Source organism: Echeneis naucrates, chromosome 13, assembly GCF_900963305.1.
Source record: "Echeneis naucrates chromosome 13, fEcheNa1.1, whole genome shotgun sequence".
Taxonomy (NCBI): Eukaryota; Metazoa; Chordata; class Actinopteri; order Carangiformes; family Echeneidae; genus Echeneis; species Echeneis naucrates.
In genome coordinates, this window is record NC_042523.1 from 12,790,925 (window position 1) to 12,817,760 (window position 26,836).

At 40.4% G+C, this 26,836-nt stretch overlaps 2 protein-coding genes, 1 long non-coding RNA gene and 1 pseudogene across 3 annotated transcripts; 3 read left to right on the top strand and 1 right to left on the bottom strand.

The window, feature by feature from the left end:
- The first annotated feature begins 860 nt into the window (after nt 1-860).
- Nucleotides 861-967, top strand: LOC115053659 (uncharacterized; annotated as a pseudogene).
- Nucleotides 968-3,263: 2,296 nt separating this feature from the next.
- Nucleotides 3,264-4,392, bottom strand: LOC115053610 (uncharacterized). Its single transcript, XR_003841468.1, has 3 exons — nt 4,268-4,392; nt 3,672-3,831; nt 3,264-3,346 (listed from the first exon to the last, which is right to left on the bottom strand). It is a non-coding gene; the product is annotated as an uncharacterized LOC115053610 (long non-coding RNA).
- A 1,823-nt stretch (nt 4,393-6,215) lies between these two features.
- On the top strand, nt 6,216-13,679 carry LOC115053211 (potassium channel subfamily K member 13). The gene is given in 10 exon segments (XM_075353377.1): nt 6,216-6,269; nt 6,417-6,483; nt 6,623-6,783; nt 7,898-7,976; nt 9,944-10,121; nt 10,123-10,217; nt 10,220-10,330; nt 10,333-10,425; nt 10,428-10,464; nt 13,562-13,679. Coding segments are annotated over 10 exon segments (993 nt in total).
- calm3a (calmodulin 3a (phosphorylase kinase, delta)) lies at nt 13,656-21,282 on the top strand. Its single transcript, XM_029516810.1, has 6 exons — nt 13,656-13,837; nt 17,652-17,682; nt 17,964-18,107; nt 18,492-18,598; nt 19,124-19,259; nt 19,528-21,282. Exons 1-6 carry the CDS (start codon nt 13,835-13,837, stop codon nt 19,554-19,556), a joined length of 450 nt encoding a protein of 149 aa, XP_029372670.1. The 5' UTR covers nt 13,656-13,834; the 3' UTR covers nt 19,557-21,282.
- Nucleotides 21,283-26,836: the final 5,554 nt, after the last annotated feature.

The following is a 26,836-nucleotide window of genomic DNA, read 5'->3' on the forward strand; positions in this document are numbered from 1 at the left end:
CATCCATATGCCGGTAGCTGCTCCTCAGCTACAAACAGATAAACAGCTGGAGCTCCAGCTTACATCCTCTGTGCCGAGAGATCTGTGACGTTCTCAATGACGCAGCTGTGGAATGACGCAGGGTATGCCCTTATAAGGATGTGTAGGAGGCTGAAAACGGAACATTCTTTATTGAAAATAAATACATGTAAAATCTGGCCAGTTTACTGGACACAGACACATATGTACCAGCTCTGCACACGGTGCACTCAGCCTCCCACATGTCCCCACTGGGTCGGTAAACGAGGAATTTTTTTTCTCAGTTCATCTTAAAGTCTTCGGCTGCACCGCCGGTGTCTGCTGCTTCCTTGTTGAGTTTTGGAGATCCGCCCACAGGGCAGCCTCTCGGGGATGACGTCACAGACGCTTACCTGAACAAAGACAACCTGGGGGGGGAGGCACACATACATACACATACACACAAAAGGATAACCGGACATTACCATCAATTATTAAAAACGCCCCGGAAGGGACGTAAAAAGTGGACATTGTAGTTTTGACCCATAAACGAAGAAACACAGTCTGAACAGGTGCGTTTACTTGGAAGGCAAGAGTAAATATGCAAATGTCTGTGTCCGGTGTTACTTTAACTCAGTTAAGAACAAATAGCTGGAGCCTAAGAAACATAATTATATGGTACGCAGTAAACCTGGTAGTGGAGATTTATTATTATAATCCCGGTAATTTACGCAGTGACACTCGGCATTTTTTGCCAGCATTCCTTGCGGCTTCTTGCTGCTGCAGCTATACTGCTTCTCGCTTAACTTGGTGATTTATACTTCTGATTTTTGCATCATATGGGAAATCAAGGTGGGGGAGGCAGGGCAGATACCACGATCAAGAAGGTGGTTCACCCAGGGCGAGGCTCAGCCATTGCACTCTGATTGTGCTGTCCACTGCGAATTCCCCAAATGTGGGAATCTCGACTATCGGTGGATGTTTTTTCTCAGTACATGTGTTGTTTATTGTGCACACTAACACGTGGTGTGTGTTAGTGTGCACAGACACATGTACACGTGTACATGTGTCAGTATATGTGTTGTTTATTGTGCACACTAACACGTAGTGCGTGTTAGTGCGCACACACTAACAGTTACGTTAGTGTACACGCATGTCAGCGGAGGGGCAAAATTGTTGCCTGTCCGCCAACATGCAACCCCAAATGGGTTGATCTGGCTGGCTGGGCGGGTGTCCCCACCGTCCTCTGCCGGTCCCCAAGGCCCTCGGGCCGGCGGAGGAGGACGGGGTGCCCCCGGCGGACTGCCACCCATCCATATGCCGGTAGCTGCTCCTCAGCTACAAACAGATAAACAGCTGGAGCTCCAGCTTACATCCTCTGTGCCGAGAGATCTGTGACGTTCTCAATGACGCAGCTGTGGAATGACGCAGGGTATGCCCTTATAAGGATGTGTAGGAGGCTGAAAACGGGACAGATTACACACAACAGGATAACCGGACAATATTATCAATTGATTAAAAAAAAAAAAAAAAAAACCCAGAAACTCCCAAAAAGACAAGTAAAGTCTGTGTATAACAGTCCTGGTTCCACTAATCAGGAAACCACAGATGTCTGGAAGAGCTAGCTGAGTCTGGAGTTTTGCAAATACTGTAGCTGCATGTCAGATCTAGGTCTTTCCCTGATCATTGCCAAATTCTTCTGGTTGTACACATAAATGTGTTCAACAAACTGTTGAAAATAAAAGCAGACCACAATTCCAAATAAGACGCAGTCAGCGGTGGTGACATCTGGTCCAGAAACACGAGACATCCCAGACTGAATCATCTGGCAGTGCAGTGGGGCTAGGCCTGGCTCAGTGGAGAGGTGGAGGTTTGCAGGATGGTCATTTGTGAGGCAACCACCGCCTGCACTCAAAAGAGAGAAACAAGGGGAGTGGGGACAAATTGAGAAACTAAAAAACTAATTTTGAGATTCCATTTATCTAATGTCAATGGGATATTTCCTGTTTTCGTGTTTATGACAGAGCAATTTGTAGACACTGAATGGAAATGCCAGAAACACTGACCACACCAAACTAGTTTAACAGCAGAAGACACTTTCTGCCATCTGGAAAACCTGTTATTCCCTGCTGTGAAAAAGTCCAGCCTTTCCACTTTTTACAAGAGTTTGTTTCTGTTTTCTTGCAACATTTACTGTGCCATCCGTCACTTCCAATAAGTTGACTATCACACTTTTTTAAACTAAACCACAAATAAAATCTGAGCACAGTAAAAACTATTTACTTCCCCAACAGGCCCTGAGTATCAACAACCAACAAACCTGTGGTGAGTTCTCGCAGCCACCGACAAACAATGCATTACTGCTCTCCAGTGTCTTGGAGGATTACACTTACACCAACATAAATTATGGCTCTTACATTCCCACTTCTCTTCAGCAAAGATAAAACTAATCAACTGGCTAATGTCTCATTTGGTTTATATGGCCTACAGTATTTTAGCAGTCAGGTTCTCAAATGGGTATTAAATGATATATGCTCATCTGCAAACCACTGTCAACAAATGATGAAAATTCTTTCAAATAAGACATAAGATGAATAAATTGACATACTAGTACGGCCTTCATAGAAAAGGTCTGTCTGAACATTTAATTAGGACCCCAAATGCAGTACATAAGTACAGTTAGATAAAATCTAACCCTAACCCTAAGGAATATTTGAGTAAACTGCAGGTATCATTTAAGTAGGCTATCTTGTGTCCTCTTTTTTGGAAATCAAAATATGGTCACCCCACCCTGTGATGGACTGGGAATCTGTCCAGGTTGTACCCTGCCCTCGCCCAGAGTGAGCTTGGATTGGCTCCAGCACCCTGCGATCCAGAAATGGAAAAGCAAGGGAAGATAGATGGATGGATGGACAAAACGGTAACATTGTACAGAAGAAGCGGTCAGCTCTCCTGTCTGATAATGAAGTAAATAAGTGAGTGTCTCAACAGCTGGCTAGATAAGAATATGAAGGCCACATCAAAGTGGATTTGTTTACAAAAACGAAAGAAAAAGAAAAAATGAGGAACAGCACGTAGGCGTGTAGTGGCAGGAGGCCGGAAAGGACCACCAGACTAGGTGGTTGCTGGAGCGGAGACAAGGGAGGAAGACCAGGAAGGAGCTGAGGGGTGCATCCTGGTGCAGGGATCTGGCAACAACAATCAGGATATTATCAAGAGCCATCATGGGAGCCAGAATGACAGTGTAACTGCAAGGTGAACTGATCTGACTGCAGAGACTGGGTTGAGATTCTGCAGATAGTGAGAAAAGGTACAGGTGTCACCAGCCCTGCAGCCTGCAGATCCACTCCTGGAAGAAATGGAGACACATGGAGGGGCGTCAGTATCACTAAAGCAAACTAAGGCAGTAGACACACATATTGTCTGCCTATCTTACTGTGCTCATGCTGATCAACAAGACTAAGAGACAGCAGGAGTGTATTTGCGGTCAGTCATAAAAGAGGAGTAAAGATGGATTACTGAGCAGGTGATAAGCAGTAGCCATGCACCGATCATTGTATGGCCGCCTGCAGACTCAGAGGCAGCGGACAGCAGCTCAGGTTCAGATGGAGAAACTGTTCTTTAGAATGAATTTTAGTGTTCATGAAATTTAATTCAACTTATTCATTAATTACCTTGGAAGAAGGACTCTACTGGACCAGTGTGCAGAACTCCACACTTGAAGAGAGCTAATTTCAGGAAGACAGGATTCCACTCGTTGACACGTTTTGCTCTCTTTTACTTCCTTTTATTTTAGAAGTTTGATGCAATGTAGAAGTAAACCAGGTGAAAAACCTTTAAACACAAATACAAACACCACATAAGAAAACAAAAACTAAGATCAACACATGCAGTCAAAACCATTTTTTAAACACCCAGAAATTAATCTTGTCAATAACATCCAGTTCCTAATATTTTAAGTAAATTAATCAAATACAATAAATACATTTGAAATGAAATTTTATCTGATTTTAATTATTTTAACGACGCAATGAATCAACAGTTGCTTAAAATAAAGCTTTTAAGTACATCACATTCTTGATTATTTTTGGAATATTTAAAGCCCATGGCATCATTTTGATACTATTTATCAAGCATGATTTTAACCTTAAGTATTCAGTCCTTAATCAATTAATTAAAGTGATCTACAAACAATGGGCTGCAACAATGTGCTACAAACAAAGCTCAGTTACAATCAAAAAAACTGAAAATTAAATGCATGGAAGTTCACCGGCTGCGTCATTCACTCCTCATGCTGGCTCCCACTGCTGCTCTGCAGTGATTCTGTGAGTGGGTGACTCCAAGGCCAGTCCATCAGCTGATCACCCTCACCTGGTGCACTCAGCTGGAGGGTCATGGCCCATAGTTCAACTCAACAGTCACTAGAGTGAATGGATGTCCGTCAATTTACAGATGAAAATGCTCACAGCTCCACATGACGGCTATATTGTGCACACTAACACGGCGTCTGTGAATCACGCCTTTCCACATAGCTGAGAGCACAGCTGGCGTATGCAATGGTGCATCTCTCACCCTTTCACCCCTTCTGGACCCCACTCCCACTGTGTGTCTTTCCTTGTGAGCATGCGCAGTGGTGAAGAGTGAAGTCTCTGATGAATCGAGAATAGTAGTTGGCCATCCCAAGCAGACTCTTGATTTCACCAGCATCCTGCAGGTCGCTGGCCTGCTGTATTGCTGCTACCTTTTTTTATACCTGCTGAAATGCTGTTGGCAGAGATGACGAAGCCAAAGAATTCAAGCCTGGATTTGTTGAAATAACATTTTTTTCTGTTGAGTGTGAGGCCGCTCTCTTTGATCCTCAGGAACACTGCTCTGAGGCTGTCGTCATGCTCAGACCAGGAGGTGCCACAGACGATGTCATCACTCAGACTCTTTGTCTGCAGGTCTTGGAGAGTCTGACACACTATGTTTTGAAACACCTCTGCAGCTGATGAGATGCCAAAGTTCAGACGTTCGTATTGCATCAAACCAAGGTGAGTAGTGAATGTTATGTATCTGCTGTCAAGTATGCCCCATTAAGTTCATGTATGACATCATCTACAGTGGGTGTGATGTGATGTTCACGTTGAATTGCAGTATGTGCTTGGCACATATCTACACAGACTCTTACTTTATCTGGGTCTTTTGGCTTGGGGGGTGTCACAATAGGGGAGATCCATGGTGTGGGGCCTGAAACAGTCTCAATTATGTCTAGCGTTATCTGTTTCCAGTTTCTGCAAGTCATCCTCCATTTTTTTGCCTCATGTGGAACGGTGTGCGTCTGTATTGTTGGCATGGGGGTTGAATATTTGGGTTTATGTGGAGCTTTACCTGGACGAAGCAGGCAAAGTGAAGAGAAAGCTGCAAAATCAGCATTTGGTCAAGAATTATGTTTCTTTATTTGTGCAAGTGACCGTATTTAACATTATTTTATCTTTGTCGTGTTTTATATGGAATAAACGGGGGGACTCAGACTGCACTATTTTTGCAAATGTTAGCTAGTGAAAAACTGGAAAAGCTAATGCTAGCTACCTGCATTAGCCACGTCACCTCCAGGAAAGAGGGATTGCGAGCACATTATCTAAAAACCCTCCAGGTTAGAAAACTGTTGGAGCCAAAGCCCAGAGGGCATAGCTCTCCAGTTCAAAACATTAATGAGCGGTGAGGCTCAATGGTCAAAGCACACTTTTGACTTATTTATTTTGAGACAATCAGACCTTTTTAAGCTCTCGTGAGCCACATAAAATGACGTGGCGGGCCCCATCTGGCTCGCACGCCTTAAGTTCGACACATATGTTGTAGAGGGTCTCAAAGAGAAAAAGAGTGAAATGAAAGATCTGTGTCACACTGAGGGACCAGCTGGTGCAGAAAGAGGATATGTGATTAAGTTAATGAAAACAACCTACTACCTACAAAGAAAAAACATCAATGCCATCCCACCTCCTTCAACTGCCGAGTTAAAGACTGAGTGGCCATATCTTTTCACTCCAAGAGAGATGTTTAGCCATTTCAGGTTTACTCACAGACATTAACATTCTGGAAAAAGTGGAGCAGGCTGTGGAAGAAAAGGCGAAGCTGATCCTTAGGTTCTTCCAGCACCATACAGCAGGAACCAGTCCAGATGAGGTTGAGTGCATCCTGGTCAGTGTGATCGATGCCCATGCGTGATTCTGCTGCGGATGGCCCACTTCAAAGAGAAATCTGAGGGGCTCAAGTTACAGGCCGATATAAGTGTAAAATGATTGTATTGTATGTTGAAGTTTTTGAAATATGTATCGGTTTGATCATGTTACCCTCAACAGTTGAGCTGAGGGTGATGATAATGTCCTCAATTCAAAATGGTGATCATGTTTTCAGTTTAGTTTTTCTTTGTCTTACAGGTGTCAACAGCAGCTGACACTGAGGGAACAATGCTGCTTCCTGAGTCTCCAAGACTCATCGTCTTAGGTAGTGTAGTTTTCTTAGAGACTATATGAACGACACATTAGTTTAACCTATGGATATGTACACGTGGAAGGCAACAGAAAGAACATGCATCAAAAATGCCAGAAGAACAATAATAAACCATTTGTTTATTTATGTTTAGGTGATGTTCTCACAGCAACGAACTGGATGCTGAGCATTGAGGGACAAGTGGTTGTGGGTCCACACCAGAACATTGTGGTTGGAATGGCAGTGTTTTTCTCATGCTACTACGTCTTCAATCTGGTGTACCAAGCAGAGGCCTTGAGCACAATGGAATTCAAGGTATGTGCTTCAAGGGGATGCTAGTGGATTATTATTTTGTTACATTTTCCATTATGAATGGTGTATGGTGTTATTTTTATTCAACTCCCTGCATTTCTATTGCATTGCAAAGCCTCTTTCTGCTTCAGCTTGCATGGACGAGTACATCTGCAATTAACGCAAAATTTTGTTTTGAAGTTTTGCATATTTGGAAAAATTATAATCTTGTCTCCACAACTTGATGGGTTCTGCTGTCTCAAACAACATATTTCATTAAGTGTCTTTTTCAGGTGATTTTTCAGGTGCTTCATCAGGATCAATTAAACCTCTGGCACAAAGATGACAAAGTAGATCAGTCCAAGAAGTGAGAAGAGGAACAACATTGTCAGCCTTCATGTCTCTGCACTTCTCAAGAGATTAATGGACTTTGAATGGCTTTGAGCTTGTCACAATACAATAGCTCCCTGACTTGTTTTATTTAACAGCTGAAGATAATCTAATGTAGTGTTTAGAAGCAACCTCAGTGTACTTAATTAGCTAAATGTGACAAACAAAGATTAACTGTAAACCCATTCTACAATAAGATACTGAATTATGATTAAGTAACACCTGCAGACTTGGCAAATATTAGTTGCCAGGCGATTCATCTAATATGAATGGAATACAAGATAATGTTGCAAACTAAAATACAGTAAGTGATTGTTTTTATATAAAACAGAAGTATCCAGTAATATACTGTAATTATTTTTTTACAGTAATTAACAACACTTTTACAGCACTTTATGGGCAACTTTTTTGCCTGGTATTTACTGTGGATTCTACAGGAAATTTATTACAGTGAAGCCAGGACATCAGGCATCCGGACAGAGCGAGGCAGAGCCCCGTGGGATATCCCAGGTGCTGGGGTATAGCTAAACATGATATACAACATTTGATAATGTCACTTAAATAGCTTAATAGGGTGACCATATTTTGATTTCCAAAAAAGCATTTTTTTATATTACAAAATATCTCTCAAAGAGAGAAATTCAGATAGAGGTTACTGAACATTCTTTATTGTGCCTCAATTGTAAAAAAGTAAAAAAAAAAAACAGAAAGTGTGAGTGTTTTTTTTTTTTTTTTTTTAATGTAAAAGCCAGCCCCTTTACTGGACACAGACACATATGTACCAGCTCTGCACACGGTGCACTCAGCCTCCCATATGTCCCCACTGGGTCAGTAAATGGGGAAGGAAAACCGGACATTATCATCAATTGTTAAAAACCCCCCTGGATGCCCCAGACAGGATGTAAAAAGTGGACGTGTCCGGGGGGAAAAGGTTTGGTCATCCTATAATATAACAATTAAACACAAATACACTGCTCATGTGAACCTTGCTTGACATATGAAGTTTTATTGATTTGTGGAGGCCAACAGGAGAGGGAGTGTTTTAAACTGTAAATCTATAGAAGACTTTACATATCTCCAAGTTAAAAATATAACAAGGCTCATATCTACGAATCAATTTACAGCGTCCCATTCGTCTTACTTTTTTTTTTTTTTCTGATCTCCATCACTGTGGAAAAGGAACTATACAAGGCACTGAGCGTTGATGAATTTACTTTTTATAAAAACTTCCATACTTATCAATTTATCCCAACGCATCACGTAACTCACACTGACTCCATTGTTCGTATTCTCTCACTGATATGTTGCCTTACCTTCTTTACTTCCATTTTTTCAGTGCAGTGCCCAAAGTGTATTATTTGAGCATTTTTGAGACGATGTATGAAAACTAAAACTGCAATGTCAGTCTTATTAAAACTCTAATTAATATATTCTTTGGCAACACTTGATCTCTCCTGGTGAGTATAGCTGTTGAATCAGTGAAAGTGCTTACTATATTTATTGTTGGTTTATGGAATTGAGAGATGAGGAATTACTGTGTGCCAAGAGCGTGGGTGGAACACAGGAGTAAGCATCTACATAATATACTGTACATAAGAATTTGTAACCATGTAAGAAAAGTGAGAATGAAACCTATGGATAACATGACTTGCTGTCAAATAAGGCTAGTGCATTCCTAAAAAATTTCATATAATACAGTTATTCCCAAAAAATTAATTACTAAAATTGAAACTTATGAATATTATGTGACTGACAAATTCTGTGATGACTAGAGTTCACTAGTTCACATATGGAATTCCCACTTCCTAGGACTGCTACCACATCCTATTCTAATTATTAACACATAGGAATAAATACATGGGAAGTCAGGAAGGACAGTCTGTGGTTATTTCAGGAGATATGTGAGTCAGCCTGCTGTTAAAGGTCCTTGGAAGAAACATATCTGTCAGAACCACAGACATGATTGCAAAAGTCTTCCACTTCATTCCGCTAGTTTTATTATCCAAACATTGGAAAAGCCATATAATCCTTCAGGAAACCCAAAACCTCAGTAATGGATATATTGTGGTTTCATATTTTTTAAGCAGTTGATGATTGCCAAGGAGCACAGCGGTGTAGTGGTTAGCGCTGTCACTGCATTCAGTTCCCGGCCTGGGTCCTTTCTGCGTTTCCCACCGTCCAAAGACGGTTTGGGTTAACCTGTGACTCTAAATTGACGGTAGTTGTGAATGTGAGCGTGATGGGTTGTTTGTCTTTGTGTGTTGGCCCCATGTTGGACTGGTGACCAGGTGTACTCCGCCCCTCGCCCGATGTGAGCTGGGATTGGCTCCAGCAACCCCACGAAATGAAAAGAGTGGTAGGAGATGGGTGGATAATTGCCAAGAAAAAAAAAAAAAAAAAAAAAAAAAAAAAAAGCCAAGCCAGAAGCTCTTTCCTGTCAGTTTCCAAAGAAAGATCGGAACCCTCCAGCATCGTCCCAGCCTCCTGCTTCATTGCTTCTGTCACCTGGGAGAGGAGAAGGTTACAGGGAGCCATTGAAAACCAGCTTGGTCATAGTTCCTGCCTGCCTGTTTGCCCCTGCTCCTCTTCGCTCTGGTGTCCTCCAGTGGGGGCAATTTTCAAGACCAGGCTTAAAACTTTTCTGTATGAAAGAGCTTATAGTTAAAAAGTCAAAACTCACTTACTCTCTCTTTTCTTTTCAAACCTTTGTCAAGTGACAAAGTGAGTGTCTATATTAAGTGGGGGTATTGTTATGGCACTGTTTTTTATCAAGGTTAATCTTTGTTTTTTGCAGGATTCGGAGTGACTGCTCCATTGACTGGGATGGGGAAGGTCTTGCTGGTTTTCTATGGGCTGCTGGGCTGCTCAGCTACCATGCTCTTCTTCAATCTCTTTCTGGAGAGAGTCTTAACATTACTGAGCCTTCAGATACTCTGGTGCCATAGAAAAAGAGGCAGGCTCAGTGGACAGAATGAGTGAAGGTAACAGAAACGGAGAATAGGAACCATTAGTGTACCAGGTAACGAGCATCCTTTTTGTTGCTGTCATGCTGGCTGCATGTATAGCTGCTTGCTCTATTCTGCCATGGGGGGGGGGTATTTGGAGTCCCTCTATTTTTGCTTTGTGGCTTTTAGCACAGTGGGCTTTGGGGACTTCGTAAGTGGTCAAAGGAAGCACCATGAGGAACCTGGGCCTACCAGATTTTGAGCTGTCTTCGAATGCTATTGGGAGTGTGCTGCACTTACTCCCTCTTCAATGTGACTTCTGCCATCATCAATAAGGACTTAACTGGATGCTGAAAACACTGTACTGGATGTACAGCAGTATTTGCAACTGTAGACTGCAACTCATACCACTATTCAAACTCTGCTTTTCTGACTCTGATCCACCGGTGTGTTATGATGAAGTGTACAGTCGGCATAGGCAGCAGGTGAAAGCCATTTCTGTTTCAGCTCGCAGTATGTTGTGTCACACTGTGGTGAGGTTGTCTCGTCTTGGTTTTATTGTGTCTTGTCATTTCCTGTTTTATTTTGAAATTCCTAACTCTCCTCTCGTTTCAGAACACTTCCTTGTGTATCCTGTGCATCTTCGTGATTACCAATTGTCTCCACCTGTTCCCCATTTCCCCCACAGCTCAAATAGTCTGTCTTTCCCTTGTCTTGTCGATTCATGCCCCAGTCCTTGATTGAGTGAAGGTTTGTTGTAATTTCTGTATCTCAGTTTAGCCTTTTTTCATAGCCTTTGTGTATCCTCTGTATGAGTGACCTTTTGTTTGTAGATCCTTTCGATAGATTAATGTTCATAGCCTTGGTGTTTTCCTCTTTTAAGAGTGATTTTGAGTTCCAGTAATGTTTTATAGAAGTACCTTTTGATCCTCCGCTTAGTAGAGCGTGCGTGTGTAGGGAATTTCCACAAAGACATGGTTATTGCCCATCTAGATTATTTCACAAATATTGTCAACAAGGTGGGAGATGAGTATCAGATGAACATTTATCATAAGTGTACCACTGACAGGTCACAGGAAAACAAAAGCTCTGTGAAGTGGAATGGGGATTTTTTTTTTTTTTTTTTTTTTTTTTTTTTTTTTTTGGATTTTGCAATTTTGAGGATTTAGCCACCCTCTTGGGTGCGGTCAAGAAATCAAACCAGCTACTCACTGGCATGTCACTGTGGGATTGTTGTTCTTTCTGAGATCTGTTAATACCACAATTCCCACACAAAGAAAAGTAAAGCAGCATTTAAGATTAAATCTGATTTTAAAGTTATCAGGGGTGGGGTGGGATCGAGGGCACTTAATCACTTTCAGCTCACCTCAGGGTAAATGTAGGAACACTTTAATTGCCACTTAGTCACTTTGAAAGTCCCTTTGACCGCACCGGGATGGCATGGTTCCAGCGTGTTGCCCTCTCTAATGCTGGACCCAGTTCAGCACATTGATCCAAAACCTTGTCCCTCCTAATTCTGCCAATGGCATAGTCCTCCAGCAGTGCCATGGCGCAGCATTACGCTGTCCATATAGGTTTACAATAATCAGGCTGATTGATAACAACTTGAATACAGTTTGTGCTAACCCCCAGTCTGAAGTAACTGAAGTGTGTGAACATTACCACTTTCTTTGTGCCTGGTTTGTTATGAAAGGCATCAAGTATAGCTGACGATTTGATTTAGATTTATCATTCTGATTCTCAGGAGATGTTTCCAAAACAACTACTCAGTCCAATGCAAAATGACGCCATTGAATTAAATCATTCTGATGGCATGGCCCTAATGCATGATATGGGTTGGAATTAAATGTGTCAAGGGCAATGTGTCACCCATTCTCCTCCTCCAAACTGTGTGTAAGCATTGGTCAAAGTTTGCGTAGGGGTGCGCACATTTTCTCGTCAAGTCTGTTTTTTATAGATCACAACCTTTGCATAGAAGTGATGTACGCAGGTTTTAGGTCCTATCTTGTGTGCAACGTTGATAAATGAGGCCCCAGAAGAGCAATTACTCCCTCTACTGGAATTTTTTTTTTATTGACATGAAAGAGACTGATGTGCTTCCTGTGTCATTTTATGCTATGGCCTGCACAAATTCCTGAAAATGGACCATCTTATCCTAATTATGCATAGACCTTGACTCATTCTTTCATGAAGTTGTTATCAAAGCCTACATTGTATATGCTTGTCTCAGTATCTAGTTGAGGATGTTTGAGCTTTTACTGAACAAACTTTCTGGAATAGTTCCCCATCTCCAGTGCTACATTTTAAACCAGCTACCTTCTAGTCTCACCCTCATAGTTGACCGGACAATCAAAAGCAACCATTTTTTTTAGTCTCTTGACTGTTTTTGCCGGTTTTATTATGTACTGCCTGATCCACCCATGATAACTGTAATCCTTGCTTATCAATTATTTTTTCAATCAAAATCTCGCTGCTGCTTTTGTGTGTCAGCATTTGGGTCCAAAACAAGAAATGTTTGGAATAATATTGTTCCCAATATGCACAACTCTTAGAAAAATATGTACCGTAACTTGTGGAGTTTTGCATTCAGATGCACATATAGGAACATGTATATACACAGGTTTTGAGAGAATGTAAGGAACACCAGAGGTCAGATACACAAAATGTTTTGCAAGTATTAAAAGTTGGTGTGATGTTGGAACAACATTGTCTCCTAACATTTGTTTATAATTGGATTATTATGGATTTGTAAACTGGGTTTATGTTAAAAACCTAATGTTGGCTTGACGTCTGATTATAGTAAGGTAACACTGACTAAATGTTGGATGGTGGCTGTCTAACGTTGTCTGACGTTGCATCCCATATTCAACCAAGGACCAAGTTTAACACAACTCCCTGTGCCAGCTGAATGCTCCGACAATCCATCAAGTTGAGCGGCTTAGTGGCACTAAAACATTTTGACAGATTTTTGAGCGCAGTGAACCACATAAAACTGGTTCGAGGTCAGTAAGCAGAACAAGAATTCATACATAAGGCGCACTGCCGATTTTTGAGAAAATTGAAGGACTTTAATTGCGCCTTATAGTGCAAAAAATATGGTAACCTATAAAGTATGATACTTATTCTTAAAGTTAAATCTTTTCCTTGTCCCATTGATATCATTTTATATTTCACTTCTCAGTATGTGTAAGACGACAGTTTCAAATTTAAAATGGGTTTTGACATCACGCATCTGAATTGAATGTAGCCGGATAATCCTGACTTGAAAGAGTTTTATCATTTCTTTCAGACACAGTTAATCTTCTATACAGTGAGGCAGTACAGTGGTATCTTTGCGCGCTTCCGTTATATAGAGCAAAGTAAATTGTGCTTTTTCTCTGGTATAAGTGTCAGCTGACATTGGTTAACAACTATCAAACCAGTGTGGCAAAGAAATTGCTTTTTTTTTTTTCTGTCAATTGTTTCAGTATTTTCTCGATGGATACGTGTGGTATGACCAAAGATGTGCCGGCGGAAGGATACTGCCCTCAAGCTGAGTCACAGCAGCGCACCGGCTCGGCTGGTTCGAGGTTTCTGGGCAACTGAAGTTCAGCGGCGGGACTCTACTCCACAGGACGGCCCCGGACACGCCTTTAGCCCGCAACATTTAACCAGCTAACTCCTCTGATAAATACGTTAAAAACAAAAGCTTATATCGGACGTTTTGTCGCCTCCACCAGGCTTGAAGAGTCACCGGTACAATGGTGAGTAGAGGCTAACGGGCGCTAGCTGAGTCCGGTGACCGTTTGTGCTCCCGGAGCGTCTAACCGCCGTTACACTCAGTGCGGAGAGCGAGCCGACAATAAGCTAACGGTTCAACACAGACACAGCCCCACACGAGCTGAACACACATCCCTGCTGCTCCTGGCTGCCAAGACAGCTGCACAAAATGCTGCCGCTTCGCTCGGTTTGTCAGATAACCGCATTTATTGTGTGTGTCGGAGAAAAGTAGGCGCGTCGTGATGTTGGTGAGGGAAACAATCGGTGGTCCGGTGTCACAACGTTTATTCAACACCGTGGGTTTAACCCCCGGCCGCTTCATCGAGGTTTCGCAGCGTTTATTTATTTATGTATTTGGTTTATTTATTTATTTGTCGTAGTCTTTGAGACCAGAGTGGGCGTGGTGATGTCGGTGGAAAAGGGTGCTGTGTAAAAATAGACCGTCCGGTGTTAACGTGATCTTGAAACCCATCTCGTTAATCTTGCAAGGCAGATATGAGAACTGTGCCTCCACTCTCTGGATAATACCCGTTTCGCCATCCCACTATAACAAGTTGCTGCTGCAGCAACACGGGCAGCACCTCCTGCAGCCACAGCAGCAGCAGGGTGACTTGGATGTAGTGTGACATGCGCAACAAGCTGGGGGCTTCTACTCCGCCACCGACTGCGATTACATAAGAAAACAGCTCACATGTGGCGGTGTGAGGTTCGCCGTCAGCAACAATTGTTTGCCATAATGGACGGAGTTTTGTGAGGGTGGTGTTGCATCATTTCTGGGCTGTGTGTGTGTGTGCGCGCGCGCGCAGCACCACCATGACAGCATCTTCTCCGTTACGTAGTGCGCCATACCGTTGAGCCGCATTCTGCTCCTGCTGAATGATCCTGTTTTCAACCCCTCCTTCCGCACCTCCCTTCCCCCCGCATTGAACCAAACCATGCTTGGTGCAGTCGGCTGTCAGGACCCGCAGTGCACCCTCCAAAATGGGAGCTAACTGTATCCAACAGGCTCTATTGTTGCATTACAAATCAATCCTCTCACTGTCTCTTGTCCTTTATATTTCACTGCTCTTGTTCTTTGTTTTGGTGGATGTTGCCATTTGGCAAGAAAGGGAATTTGGATCATGCTTCAGTAGCCTATCAGTTGCATGCTGCCTTGACAGAATGTGGTTATCTTCACTGTGCGATTAAGGACAAAAAAAAAAAAAACAACTTCATGGTTCACTGTGCTCAACTTAACAATAGATATGATCACTTGTTTACTGATGAAATGAAAGCCAGCAATGCTGTCTTGCTGAGCACTTTCAAGCAGCAGTATAAATCCTCTAAAAGACAACTGTGCTCTGCTGTGATCCAGACACTGCTTGCTTCAGCACCACCAAATCGGCTGAATGAAAACTCTGCAGTCTGTCTTGCTTCCTTCTCTATACCCACCCCCCCAAAGCCAACACAGAGACTTAATGAAATAAACTCAAAAAAGTGGTGTTATCACCACCTGGAGCTATAGAAATTTGGGTTTTAAGCTCATTGGTTTACACCCATCAATCTATCTGCAACATCAGATGGACACAATGGAAGGAAGAGTTGCTTTGATTGATGCCCCAGCTGTCATACATCACATGTTTAATTAATGTTTTTGATTAAACTTGGAGGAAAAAAAAAGACAATGTAGTACTAACAACTTATCTTGGCTACTATAATATATAGTACTGTAGTATTGGAGACTTGCTAACCGACCAATCATGTTAGTTGCTTGCTAGGCTTCTGAGAATCTTATTTTGATAATATGAATAAATGCATACAGGGAAAAAAAAAAAGGAAGCACTGTAAGGCAACAGTTGGCACAGGGTTTAGGCTATGATCATGACCTGAATGTTTATTCAGTAAAAAAGATAAATAGAAAGAGGTGGTTAGTTGCAGTGATATTCAGTGTGCTACATTGGCGACCCTGTTCGTGTCTCACTAATTATAGCAGGCGTATGTATTTCGGGCTGTGGAATATTTATACCCGTCCCTCATCACACTTTCTCAGCCTGAAGTGGGCATGTTGACTGACTTAGACAGGCCTGGTAAGACCGCATGAGTAGGGGGAGTGAATGAGGCTGAAAATTGTGCTAGCTTTATGACAGCATACGTCCATGTTTTGTTGCCTCAAAAAGAAGTGAAAGCCTTTCTAAATTCTGCAGATATGACTAGTTTTTCAAAATAGGAAAGAAACCATAAACTCGCACTGTCTGTAATTTTATCTGTTTGATGAGCTCATTTTAATAATACAAGAAGCTCTACATTTTGGATTCAGTAGGAGAGGGGTGGATACGTCCTGCCTTGTATAATACAAACAAAGAATAGTTTGTCCTGCTGTAACAACACCAACAAAAAAAGACTGAGGTTAAACAAAAGTTGTTTTTTCCTTTGTACCTTTATCCATTCTCAATGTCGTTGGCAGTGTCTGGATCCTGCAGTCGGATCACATTCCGGTCTGTTTTGAATTAGTTTGTTTTGCATTTGCAGATTTGTTTAAATTGTTTACTTAGTCAACTTGCTGCAGCATAATGCAGTCTACTCGCCGTCCACAGCTTAGCGCTAATGTAACATGCAAATAAAAGTGATTTATGAAACTTTGGCCATCTGCTGGTTGTTTAATCCTTGGGTTATTTCATCCTCTACTGTCAGTGTCATTGTTAGTATGAATACCACAGATCCAGATCTCAGAAATCCTCTCATATAATCAGTTTTTTTTTTTTTTTTTGGTTTTCACAAGAATCCTAGCAATACTAAAGGAGTTATATTGTATTAGATAGAAACAGTTTGAGTCAACAATTTCAGTCTCAAGTTGAATAATGTTATGTGTTTGGCCACGATTTTCTACCTTGTTTATTCAAATTTAGAAAAATTTATTTTTCAGTTTACTCAGAGAAGAGTAGTCTGCCTAGGAAAAAACACAGTGATTATGATTTGAATTTTTCAAAAAATTTGCCAACAAATGTAGAGGGTTGTTAAGGGGACTGGGGCGTAGTTAGGCACAAAATGCAGATGGGTTAATATTGTGGGTGTTTTTTTTTTTGTTTTTTTTTGACAGCATGGTGTATATTTAATTGTTGACTATGACTGTATGTTGCTTATTATTTTATCAGTTGTGTATAATTTACATCTTCCATATATTCTATTGCTTTCACACCGCACTGGAACTTACCTAAAGGAAGAGTATCTGAGGGAGGACATGTTCAAATCTGGTGGACTGGACATTACATTGACAACATTAGTTCTCTAGTGCAAAGTCTGTGTAATGGCCAATGGAGACCATGTGTTAATAGAGCAAGTCATTGTTTGAAAAATTCACAGAGTGAGTCGGTGGGTCAAACTATTAAGTACACAAACATCTCAGGGTGACAAGGACCATATTTGGGAACGTCTGTCAGTACACCAACACCAAAATCATCAGACAACTGCAAAGAACAACAAGGCCACAACACTGCAATTTCTGAATCTTATTTTTTCTTATTATATGCTGTCTCTGGCATGTTCTACCCAGGCACCACCTCTCGCCTAAACCAAACACAATACTGCCAGGAGGCAAGCACACACTTGATACAAACAGTATCTGGTTGTGTGAAATGTGTGTAAGGGCAATACTGGACCTGATACTTTGGACATTGTCCAGTGTTCATATAAGAACCCATATGGTCAAATAAATTCAGACACTATTGCTTTCAAGTCCTAAATACATTGTCATTGAGCAGGGCTGCGTGAAAGATTATGTTTATTGTCAATGCTTTATCAGTGTTGTGTTTTTATTAACAGGCTGATCAGCTGACTGAGGAGCAGATTGCTGGTGAGTGCATACTTAAAACATCTTGACTCTTGTAGTTTTAGCAGCTCCTTAACTCATGTCCAAAACAAAGAAACTAATAAAGATTTAAGATGGTTGTTCAGGTTTGCTTCTGTTTACAGTTCTTTGCTACTTATTAGTTAATCACACACACATAGATTTGCTTGGTGCTCATCAGACCTGAGATGAAATAAGAAAAAAAATAAAAAATTGCATGATTATAAGTCAAGAAATTAATGCTCTTTCTGATATTATACTAACAGTTTATTTGTGTGAATGTACAGAATTCAAGGAGGCTTTCTCGCTGTTTGACAAGGATGGTGATGGTACAATCACTACCAAAGAGCTTGGGACTGTGATGCGCTCTCTTGGACAAAACCCCACTGAGGCTGAGTTGCAGGACATGATCAATGAGGTGGATGCTGATGGTGAGGACACAAGAAAATTGTACTCATTAAAATCTTAAATGACTCTTCATCTTCTGGTCAAATTTTCCTCTTGCCAGGAAGGAAAGTAGTAGAAAGATTTCCCAGTGAATTCAAAATGAATATTTTTAGGAGACTTGATACTAATCTCTTTTGACTGCCATTGTTTATTAAATCATTAAATTGCACGAAGCTACCATACAAAAACATTGAAGGTTGATGAACTGTTAAATGCTGCTATATGGTGATTTTATGTCTGACACAATTGAGGCTATACTTTTTTGGACAAGACTCCAGCAAAACCTGATGCTTAAATGTAAAAAATGTATCACTCAATTTTTGGAATCAGTCAAATAAAAACCTCTTTCTGTTCATATGACTGTGTAGGTAATGGTACAATTGACTTTCCTGAGTTCCTGACCATGATGGCCAGGAAGATGAAAGATACAGACAGTGAGGAGGAGATCAGAGAAGCCTTCAGAGTGTTTGACAAGGTATGTGAGGACCAAACTGACTGAAAATGTTAGCTGATACATATTGACTAAATTTAAAAGTGATGCATTTGCCACAGATCTGTTTGTCTCTCTGGTGTCCTTGTTATGACAGGTTCAAAACCTTTGTTATTACTATTATTATCTTAAACATTCTTGTCTGTCAGAGAATACTAATTTGAGTGTAATGTTTGGCTGTGACTGATCAACATTATTTTATTTTCCTCATCCACAACTTTGGCCTAATAAAGGGCTTTTAGTTGTTGTCTCTCTGCTAATGATCATCTTTAGCATGTTAAGGAAACAATGGAAGTAAAGATTATGCAAAAAGAAAAGCAATGCAACCAGATCATGAATGTAATTTACACCACATGTGAAGACGATAGCAATCTTTTGTCTCTAGCACTCAGAAAAGTAGAGATTATTTATGTAGAGATGCTGAAGCTGGCCAGTGCCGTTGAGTCCTAGTTCTCTATGTAAAATAGTGAATAAATAGAAAAGCAGATGTTTTTCTGTTGCCTTCTGCAGGATGGCAATGGCTACATCAGTGCAGCAGAGCTACGGCATGTCATGACCAACTTAGGAGAGAAGCTCACTGATGAAGAGGTGGATGAAATGATCCGCGAGGCTGACATTGATGGTGATGGCCAGGTCAACTATGAGGGTGAGATTTTTATTTATTTTTTTCCCCAAACCATTTATTTGTACATGTCAGAAATGAGTAAATCACTGCAATATCTTGGTTTTTAACTCGTTTCATGTGACGTGTTTTTACCACAGACCTTTCTATTTTTTTCTGAAACCTTATTGAAAGACATTTATTGTTGTATTAAAGATGGCCACACAATGTTCACATTTAACATACTGGGCTTTCAAATGATTATCGCAGTCTTAACAGCTGCCAGAATTTCACTGTTTTCTGCTCTTTTCAGAGTTTGTCCAGATGATGACTGCCAAGTGAAGAGAAGACTGAAATTTCTCTCAACATTGCTTGTCCTCCTGAGATCACTGTCTTTAAGAACCAAAAAAGGAACAATTATCAAATGATAAACTAACCCCCCCCCCCCCCCCCCCCCCAATCACTTATCTATAGAATTTCACAATTTGTGCTTCAGTACATCCAACTACTTCTAAGGTATCTGTTTAGCAAACACCAACAGAATAATCCCTAGAGAAGTTAATGGACCAAGCTTTAAGAGGGCTGAAGCCCCGTACTTCAGACCAAGATTCTGCTGAGTCACCCAGCTCCGAATTAGTTTAGAGGAAAGAGCAACACTGAAAAGGCAAAGGGGTAGGAACCATGCCACAGTTGGTTTAGAGAAGTTGGTTATTTAATTATGTCCAAATAATCTTCAATCATGCAAATTGACTTTGCTGCACCAGTGGTGATTCTCCAAACACTGAATTGAGTACTCTTCATGCATGCACCCTTTCTGTGGTGTTCTCTTGTCACAACAAGGAGGCTCTGATCCCACCATAGGTAGTGGTCAGATTGTGTACACACTGGAGGTATATACATAAATATATAGCTATATATCTGTAAAATTTGTGTCACTATTGATTATCGCAAGAGCAAATAGTTGCAATATAGGGTGTTTATTGGTGCTCGGTTTCAGATGAGAATTCTTATACCTTGGAGAGTTCGGACAAGAATGAGAGACTGAAAAAGTACTAATGGCTTCTTTTTTTTTTCCTCTTGGGGAGGTTATATTGTCTTGTTTTTAGTCGTGGGCTTTTCACTGCCTGCAGCACTGATTGGAGACAGTAGTATGTTGTATTGCTTCAGGACGATTTTGGTAAAAACACACCAGGACTGCGGTTAATACATTTGTTCTGCAAACAGATATTCTGATAATATAATACAATATTGATGTAATGCTTTCTAAATGTGTTCTCAAATATTAATGTATTGATGACAAACTTTGGTCACCAAATATATCTATATATATTAGTGTAACGTAAAGTTTGCATTGCCTATTGTTGTAGTAAATGACCTGTGACACGTTTTATGTTTTGGTTTTGAAATGTGCCATAATACTCTTAAAAACGCCTCAACCTTCTTGCAAGACTCGTAGTTCATTAGAATATAATAAATCAATTTAATATCATAAAAATAAATGCAGTTGAACATATTTGCACTTTGGTATAATCCATGTGGATATTATAAAGGATTTGTTCTAAAAGAAGAAAAAGAAACCAAATGTCACTGTTGCTGCTGCTATAACAACTCATGTTTCACTCATTTCTCATCCCACTTGTGTCTGATCTTCAACTTGTAGTCCAGTGATTCAAACTTCAATCTGCTTGCTGTTTTACTGAACAGAATACATATACTGTATATTCACAAATAACTTCTTGTGTTGGGGGTGATGTGTTTCCTTTGGGTTATTAGAATCGGACATTGAGATGGGGATGAAATGGGGGTTGTAGCAAAAACTTCAGCTTTAGATGCAAGATTGGTTTCAGTCTAAATTTGAGAAACTGGTCTAGCTGAGTTATCTTTGATTCCTCAAAGTACTCTGAATTTAACCATGGCTGCTTGAGGCAATATAATTGGCTACCTTTGATTCAGAAGTGTGGACATAAACAGTAAATGGGCTGTGAAATTTTGAAGGTATCTCAAAAATGTAAAAATGTGATATATTTTCCTTAAATCAATAAATTGACTGAGCTTTACTTCACCTACATTTCACTGTGTCTTGTGTAGCTTGAGTCAGTCTGAGACAGACACACCCGGCTGGTTTTGAGCCAATGACTGAAAAAGAGTCGCCACTGCCACTCTACAATACTACAGCATATCCTTTCCCTACCAGTGTCCCTGTGCCAGAAAGAAGCACTAATCTTGTCCAGACGGGCTCAGATTGGGTCAGGGCAGGTCACCCAAGCCTTCACTGGAGAAACTATCTCGGGCACAAGCTATATTTAGCAGCTCATGGGATTGCTACCGGAGCCTGTGGTAATCCAGGTCAGCAAGGGCCATGGCCTCTCACCCATACACAGTAAATGCAAACTGTGCTGGTGTCGTCGCTGACGGGAAAATCAGGAGCCAATGGGAGGAGGTTTTGACTGGGGCAGGCAGATGTGATTGGATGTATGTCCACCGTTCATCTGCTAATCATGTGGTTAAGTAGATAAATGATTTAGGAAAGCACACTCAGCAGGAAAATAAGAACAGCAGCATCACAGCCATAGGCAGGTGTGATTATCTCCTAGCTGTGTTACTTCAATTAAGCGTTGCTCATTGATAAAACTCTTAGGTGGATGTTTTGCTTTTTAAGTGATTTCATGTCAGTCTAACATGAGGGATAAAGGAAAGTACCATCTGGGGTTTTACCTCCAGAGGTGGAAAACAGTCTACTCATTCAAAGAAGCCATTGTTCCGCTTGGTGTACTCAACGTATTCAACGTTATCTTCAAAGACATCCTGCGCTCTTGTTCAGACTTGTGACAAAACAGGCCAACTGTCCAATGATACCAGCATTATCTGGAAAGTTTGGCATTATGGATTCTTGTGGTTTTGTTGTTTCAGGTTGGCACCCACTTTAACAGGTTTGAGGTCTGACTGCCTGCATGAAATGGAAAGGGGATTTGAATGCTTGTGCAACATTGTCAGTGGAAGTTCCCACTTTTTTCCCCCCTCGGAATGGTTTCTGCATAATAGTTTTAATTACACGCCTGATAAAAGGTGGACATGGAATTTTAAATTTCTCTGTCCATATGCTGCTGACTTATTTTGAGAGTAAAAATTTACTTGCACCAGACGGACTGTGGCCAATATAAACGTCACCACATAAATGAACCTGGTAGTAAAGGACATCATCATGATTTCAACATGAGGTGGCGCTGTTTCATCAAATTATGAATCACCTTGCACCATCTAATGTGGGTGAAGAGTTGCACAGTGTGGCACAGACAGGGAGGAGACAGGAAACTGCTGAAGGAACAAATGTTACAGTGAACTTTTCATTTCAAGATGCTTAATCACAACCGGCTGTGAGACAATATGTTTTTCTTAAAATGCGGAAACAACTGTGCTTGTGTGCATGAATATGTAGGTGTGTGTGTGTGCATGGATTGAAGGACAATTCCTTCATATATTTGTGTAGGTGCTCCACACCCACTACCCTTTATTGTGTAAATTTCAATTGTCGTTATGCTTGTGGAGAGAGGATTGTAGACTGTTTACTATGACTGTTATTTACGATACAATTCAGCCTGTTGATAAATGAAACCATTTTACCAATAACATTTTAGCAACATGCTCATTTAATGTGCATACACAGAATATGTCTATGAAGATTCTCATTCATCCAGGTCATTGTTCTCTGTCTCAACAATTGATTTGCTTGAAATTCAAACGCCTTCATAGACAATATAAGTCCAGTTGCCTACAACTCAATTTTGAGACAGAGATACACAGAATACCTCTCCTTTCAGGAGTGTACCCAGTGCAGTCTGAAGCTCTCTTTTGTCACCATCTCATCTGACGTTTCACTCTTCTGAAACCTTTCACATGCTCTGTGCTGCTTGTGCTCGGTTTGCAACCCAGCTCTGTACATCCTGTAGCTCTCTGCCTTTGTTTTGTTTGTTTTAAATCGAAATCACACAGCATTCTGCAGCTAACACTCAGGCAGGCTTTTCTGAACGACACCTGTTAATCGTGACAAACGGGTTTGGTAAAATGATGGTCAAGTGTGTGTCTGCCTTGTTTGAGTACTTCAGTGGTAGCTCTCCTCAGATTAACAGTCATACTTGCTCTTCCACACCAGTGATTCCTACTCAGTTTGTTAAATCAAAGTCATGTCCACTTACCACCTCTTATTATTATTTATTTCACTGCACTCATGCTACTGCACTGTACAGCCTGGACAATCTATTATATTTGTACTGTGGCTGTTATTATTATTATTTCTATTTCTTTTTTTTATATATAATCTCCTCTACAAATTTTGCTCAGTTTTTCTGTTTTGCTGTCTTCATTCCTAGTTTCTTATGTCTATTCACATGGACGTACTGAGAGCAACATGAAACCAGAGTCAGATTCCTTTTCTGTGTGAACATACTGAAAGACTTGATCTGATTCTGATTATCTCAGGTTTCACATGGCGGCATTAATGGCGTGTCCATTTGAATAGAAACATGATAAATGTGAAGATGAGGAAAAAGGACTCAGCTTTGCAGAGCTACGTTATTCCCTGCCTCCTTTCTTCTTAACCTTTCGCAACTCATTAATTTTGCAATCCTGTGGGTGGGTCGGGGTAAGTTGTCTTAGTGACTCTACTTGTGAACATGGTTATAAGAGAGGGAAAAGCTAATTATCTGATCATACCTCTTGTTACACCAGTTTGAACTGTTTTCCTGTTATACTATGTTTCCTTGTGCAGGACATAGTCAAGGTGTATACATATTTAAACCTCCTCTTATTTTACAATTGCCTCTTTTGGATAGCTGCAAAGCATATGGGGATAGTTGCAGATTACAGTAGATGCCTTGAGGGCTGGGGTTCAATCTCAAAAACTGGTTCTCTCTGTCAGTGGGAATTTCTCAAGAAGGGCACACAGCGTGACACTTATATACACCATTTTCCGTTCAAAAACGGATGTTCAACGAATGCATTTTGACAGAGACAAATTTCCGATAATAACAATGTGGTCGTGGGACATTTGTTCATCATTTATTCATTTTTCAGATGGAATTCCAAATTGTTTAACAACTCTATATTTTTTTTTCTTGTATTTTGAGGAAACATTTATAATAATAAATTGTAACTATGTTTAAGTAAATATGGGACTAGTTCAGAAAGCGTTATACTTCATGAATTTTATGAATCCCTTCTGGCTTGTACACTGTGTCATGGTGCATTTTTTGATGAAATACTATAAAATATTAATAAGGAAATGGAAAAGGCATTTGGGATTTTTAGGTGGAAAATACTGGAGTTACTGTAAAACTATTTAGAGTGGCAGGATGTGGAATTACAGATTAAACAAGCAGAGATGGGTGAATTAACCAGAAAGATGAGCAGGAACTGTGCCGCCTATACAGAATAAGAAGAAATGTTCATTATTTGCTTGCACCATCATCTACTATTGTCATATCAGGAGTGCATTCTGGTCACAGCATCATAATACATTTCAAAAGCCTTATTGACATCATGAACATATTCACATAAGGATTAAAACTCCTCTTGTGCAACAATGTGTGTGCTAGCTAAGATTTTGCTTTATATGTGACTATCATCTGACAGGATAGGGGTTGTTTAGAACATGATGACATTGATGATGTAGATGAGTTAACCCTGGAAAAATATGGACTTGAATCAATAAAATTATAAATGATATTAAAAAATTATAATGGATCTTTTACTGGCCTGACAAGGCTGGTTCTCAAAGCCTTTACTCTGTCATTCCATGCATGGTTTTAAATTGGCAATTCCCATCAGGATCCTTTTTCTAATAGCTGACCACAATGATGCTCTGCGTGAACAGCTGAAATCACCCAGGCATTTTTGATCGAGAGAAATCTTATTGGATACTGATAAGTTCTCATTTGGTGTTTATTATAAATTCACTATTGTTAAGCAAAAATACATTATGTGCTTAGGTGCTTTACTGAAACCTCTCAGAAAAGGGTTAGTAGATTAGTGACTTGTGGTACATACATCTACTTTTGGCAAGAATCAATTTAAAAATTTTTACAAGGCACATCAGAGAATGGTGCAAAAATGTACCCTGTTTTTATCTACACACCAGGACCTGCTTCTCTATTCTGCTAACAAGGAAAGATGGTGACAGATCTGAACGTTTCCCCTGCTAAAACCATGATACTTCATTTCTCTACAGGTTAAAATTAAGTAAAAAGGAAGTGAAAGCTTCTTACATATTCAATTGTTTCTTTCCCTATCTTGAAAAGCAAAGGCAGGGGAAATTATATTTCACTTTAGGTCGGAGGCTGTCGCTTCTGCTCTCAACACGTTTGGATATTATCTGTGTGGTGTTTTATTTATTACTCTTTCGAACTCACGGTATAGATCTGCATCTCTGTAATGGACTCATGCTACTTGAAGCCTGTTCAGACAAAGACAACCATGAGTGAAGCTCTTTTGTTGCCAGAAGAAAAAAAAAAACATGTTCAAATTCCATTATGGTTTGAAATACACCAAACAAGGTAAGCCAATGCAGGACTGGCTCATTATTTTTGCATTATAGGTGCCTGGGTATTGTCTACAGGATTGGGAAAGCCCAGTCTGTTTTCAAGTAAGTTTCCACTGAAGCCTTATTGTATCTGTCTATTTGAAATGACTGTCAAGAGTTTGTCAGCACTCTATGCGTCACTATTTTGGGGCAGATGAATCTTTTAACATGTGATACGGGAACCAAGATGTTGACGAGATCCTCAAACCGAGATGAAGTTATATTGTGGTGTTAAGAGTATTTCTAACTATAACTCCGTATTTATGACTCATTTTGTCCCAGGAGCTAACACACAACTGGAGCAGTAATCGAAGCTTCCAGTGTTGTTCCTGTTTTTTCCCTGTTTATACCATTATGATTTTCTATTGGCAGTTTGAGAGCTACTGCACGTAATCTTCATTACATTTTGTACTAATTGGAATAAGACTTCCTACACCTCATGTTGTTGTTACTATAGTATACCTATTGTAATATACTATACCACTTGTGTAAAAATTCATACCCGAGTTCTCACATGCAGTTTGGTCCCTTTAACACCCCTAACTGATCCAAACTGTGTTCACATATGACATCTTATTTTATTTAATTTTTTACGTTTAAGTCAAGGGGAACAACAAATAAAGCATTTCATTGTGCACATGCTTTGTAAAACACAGTCACAGCTGGTGCCCATCCAAGTTACTGAGCTGTTGGCCTTTACAAATAAATTATGTTTATGGAAAGATTAAGTGGGCATGAAAAATGCTAATTTATTTTTGAGACCTTAAATCGCTAATCTTAGGGGGATTATCACGTCACTACAACTGCACTTCAAGAGCTCTGATAAACCTTTGGTATGTGAGTGTACGTGTGTGGGAATCTCTCCCACCTCACCATCTTTAACCTAGGTTAAAGATTAAGATCTGGCTGATTGTGTTTATCATAATGGGCCTTAGAACCAGTGTTGCATTGCTTGCCTTCTAACTGAATAAACAAAAAGGAGAAAGAAAAGTCCTGCAAGCCTTAAATTCATACCTTCTATGACGTCATGAAATGCACAGTTAAAAGT

What these genes read in the sequence shown, in the direction of transcription:
- calm3a (XM_029516810.1), top strand. An exon ending in CAATGAGGTGGATGCTGATG is followed by an intron (nt 18,108 to 18,491) that starts GTGAGGACACAA and finishes ATGACTGTGTAG; the next exon opens with GTAATGGTACAATTGACTTT. An exon ending in CCTTCAGAGTGTTTGACAAG is followed by an intron (nt 18,599 to 19,123) that starts GTATGTGAGGAC and finishes TGCCTTCTGCAG; the next exon opens with GATGGCAATGGCTACATCAG.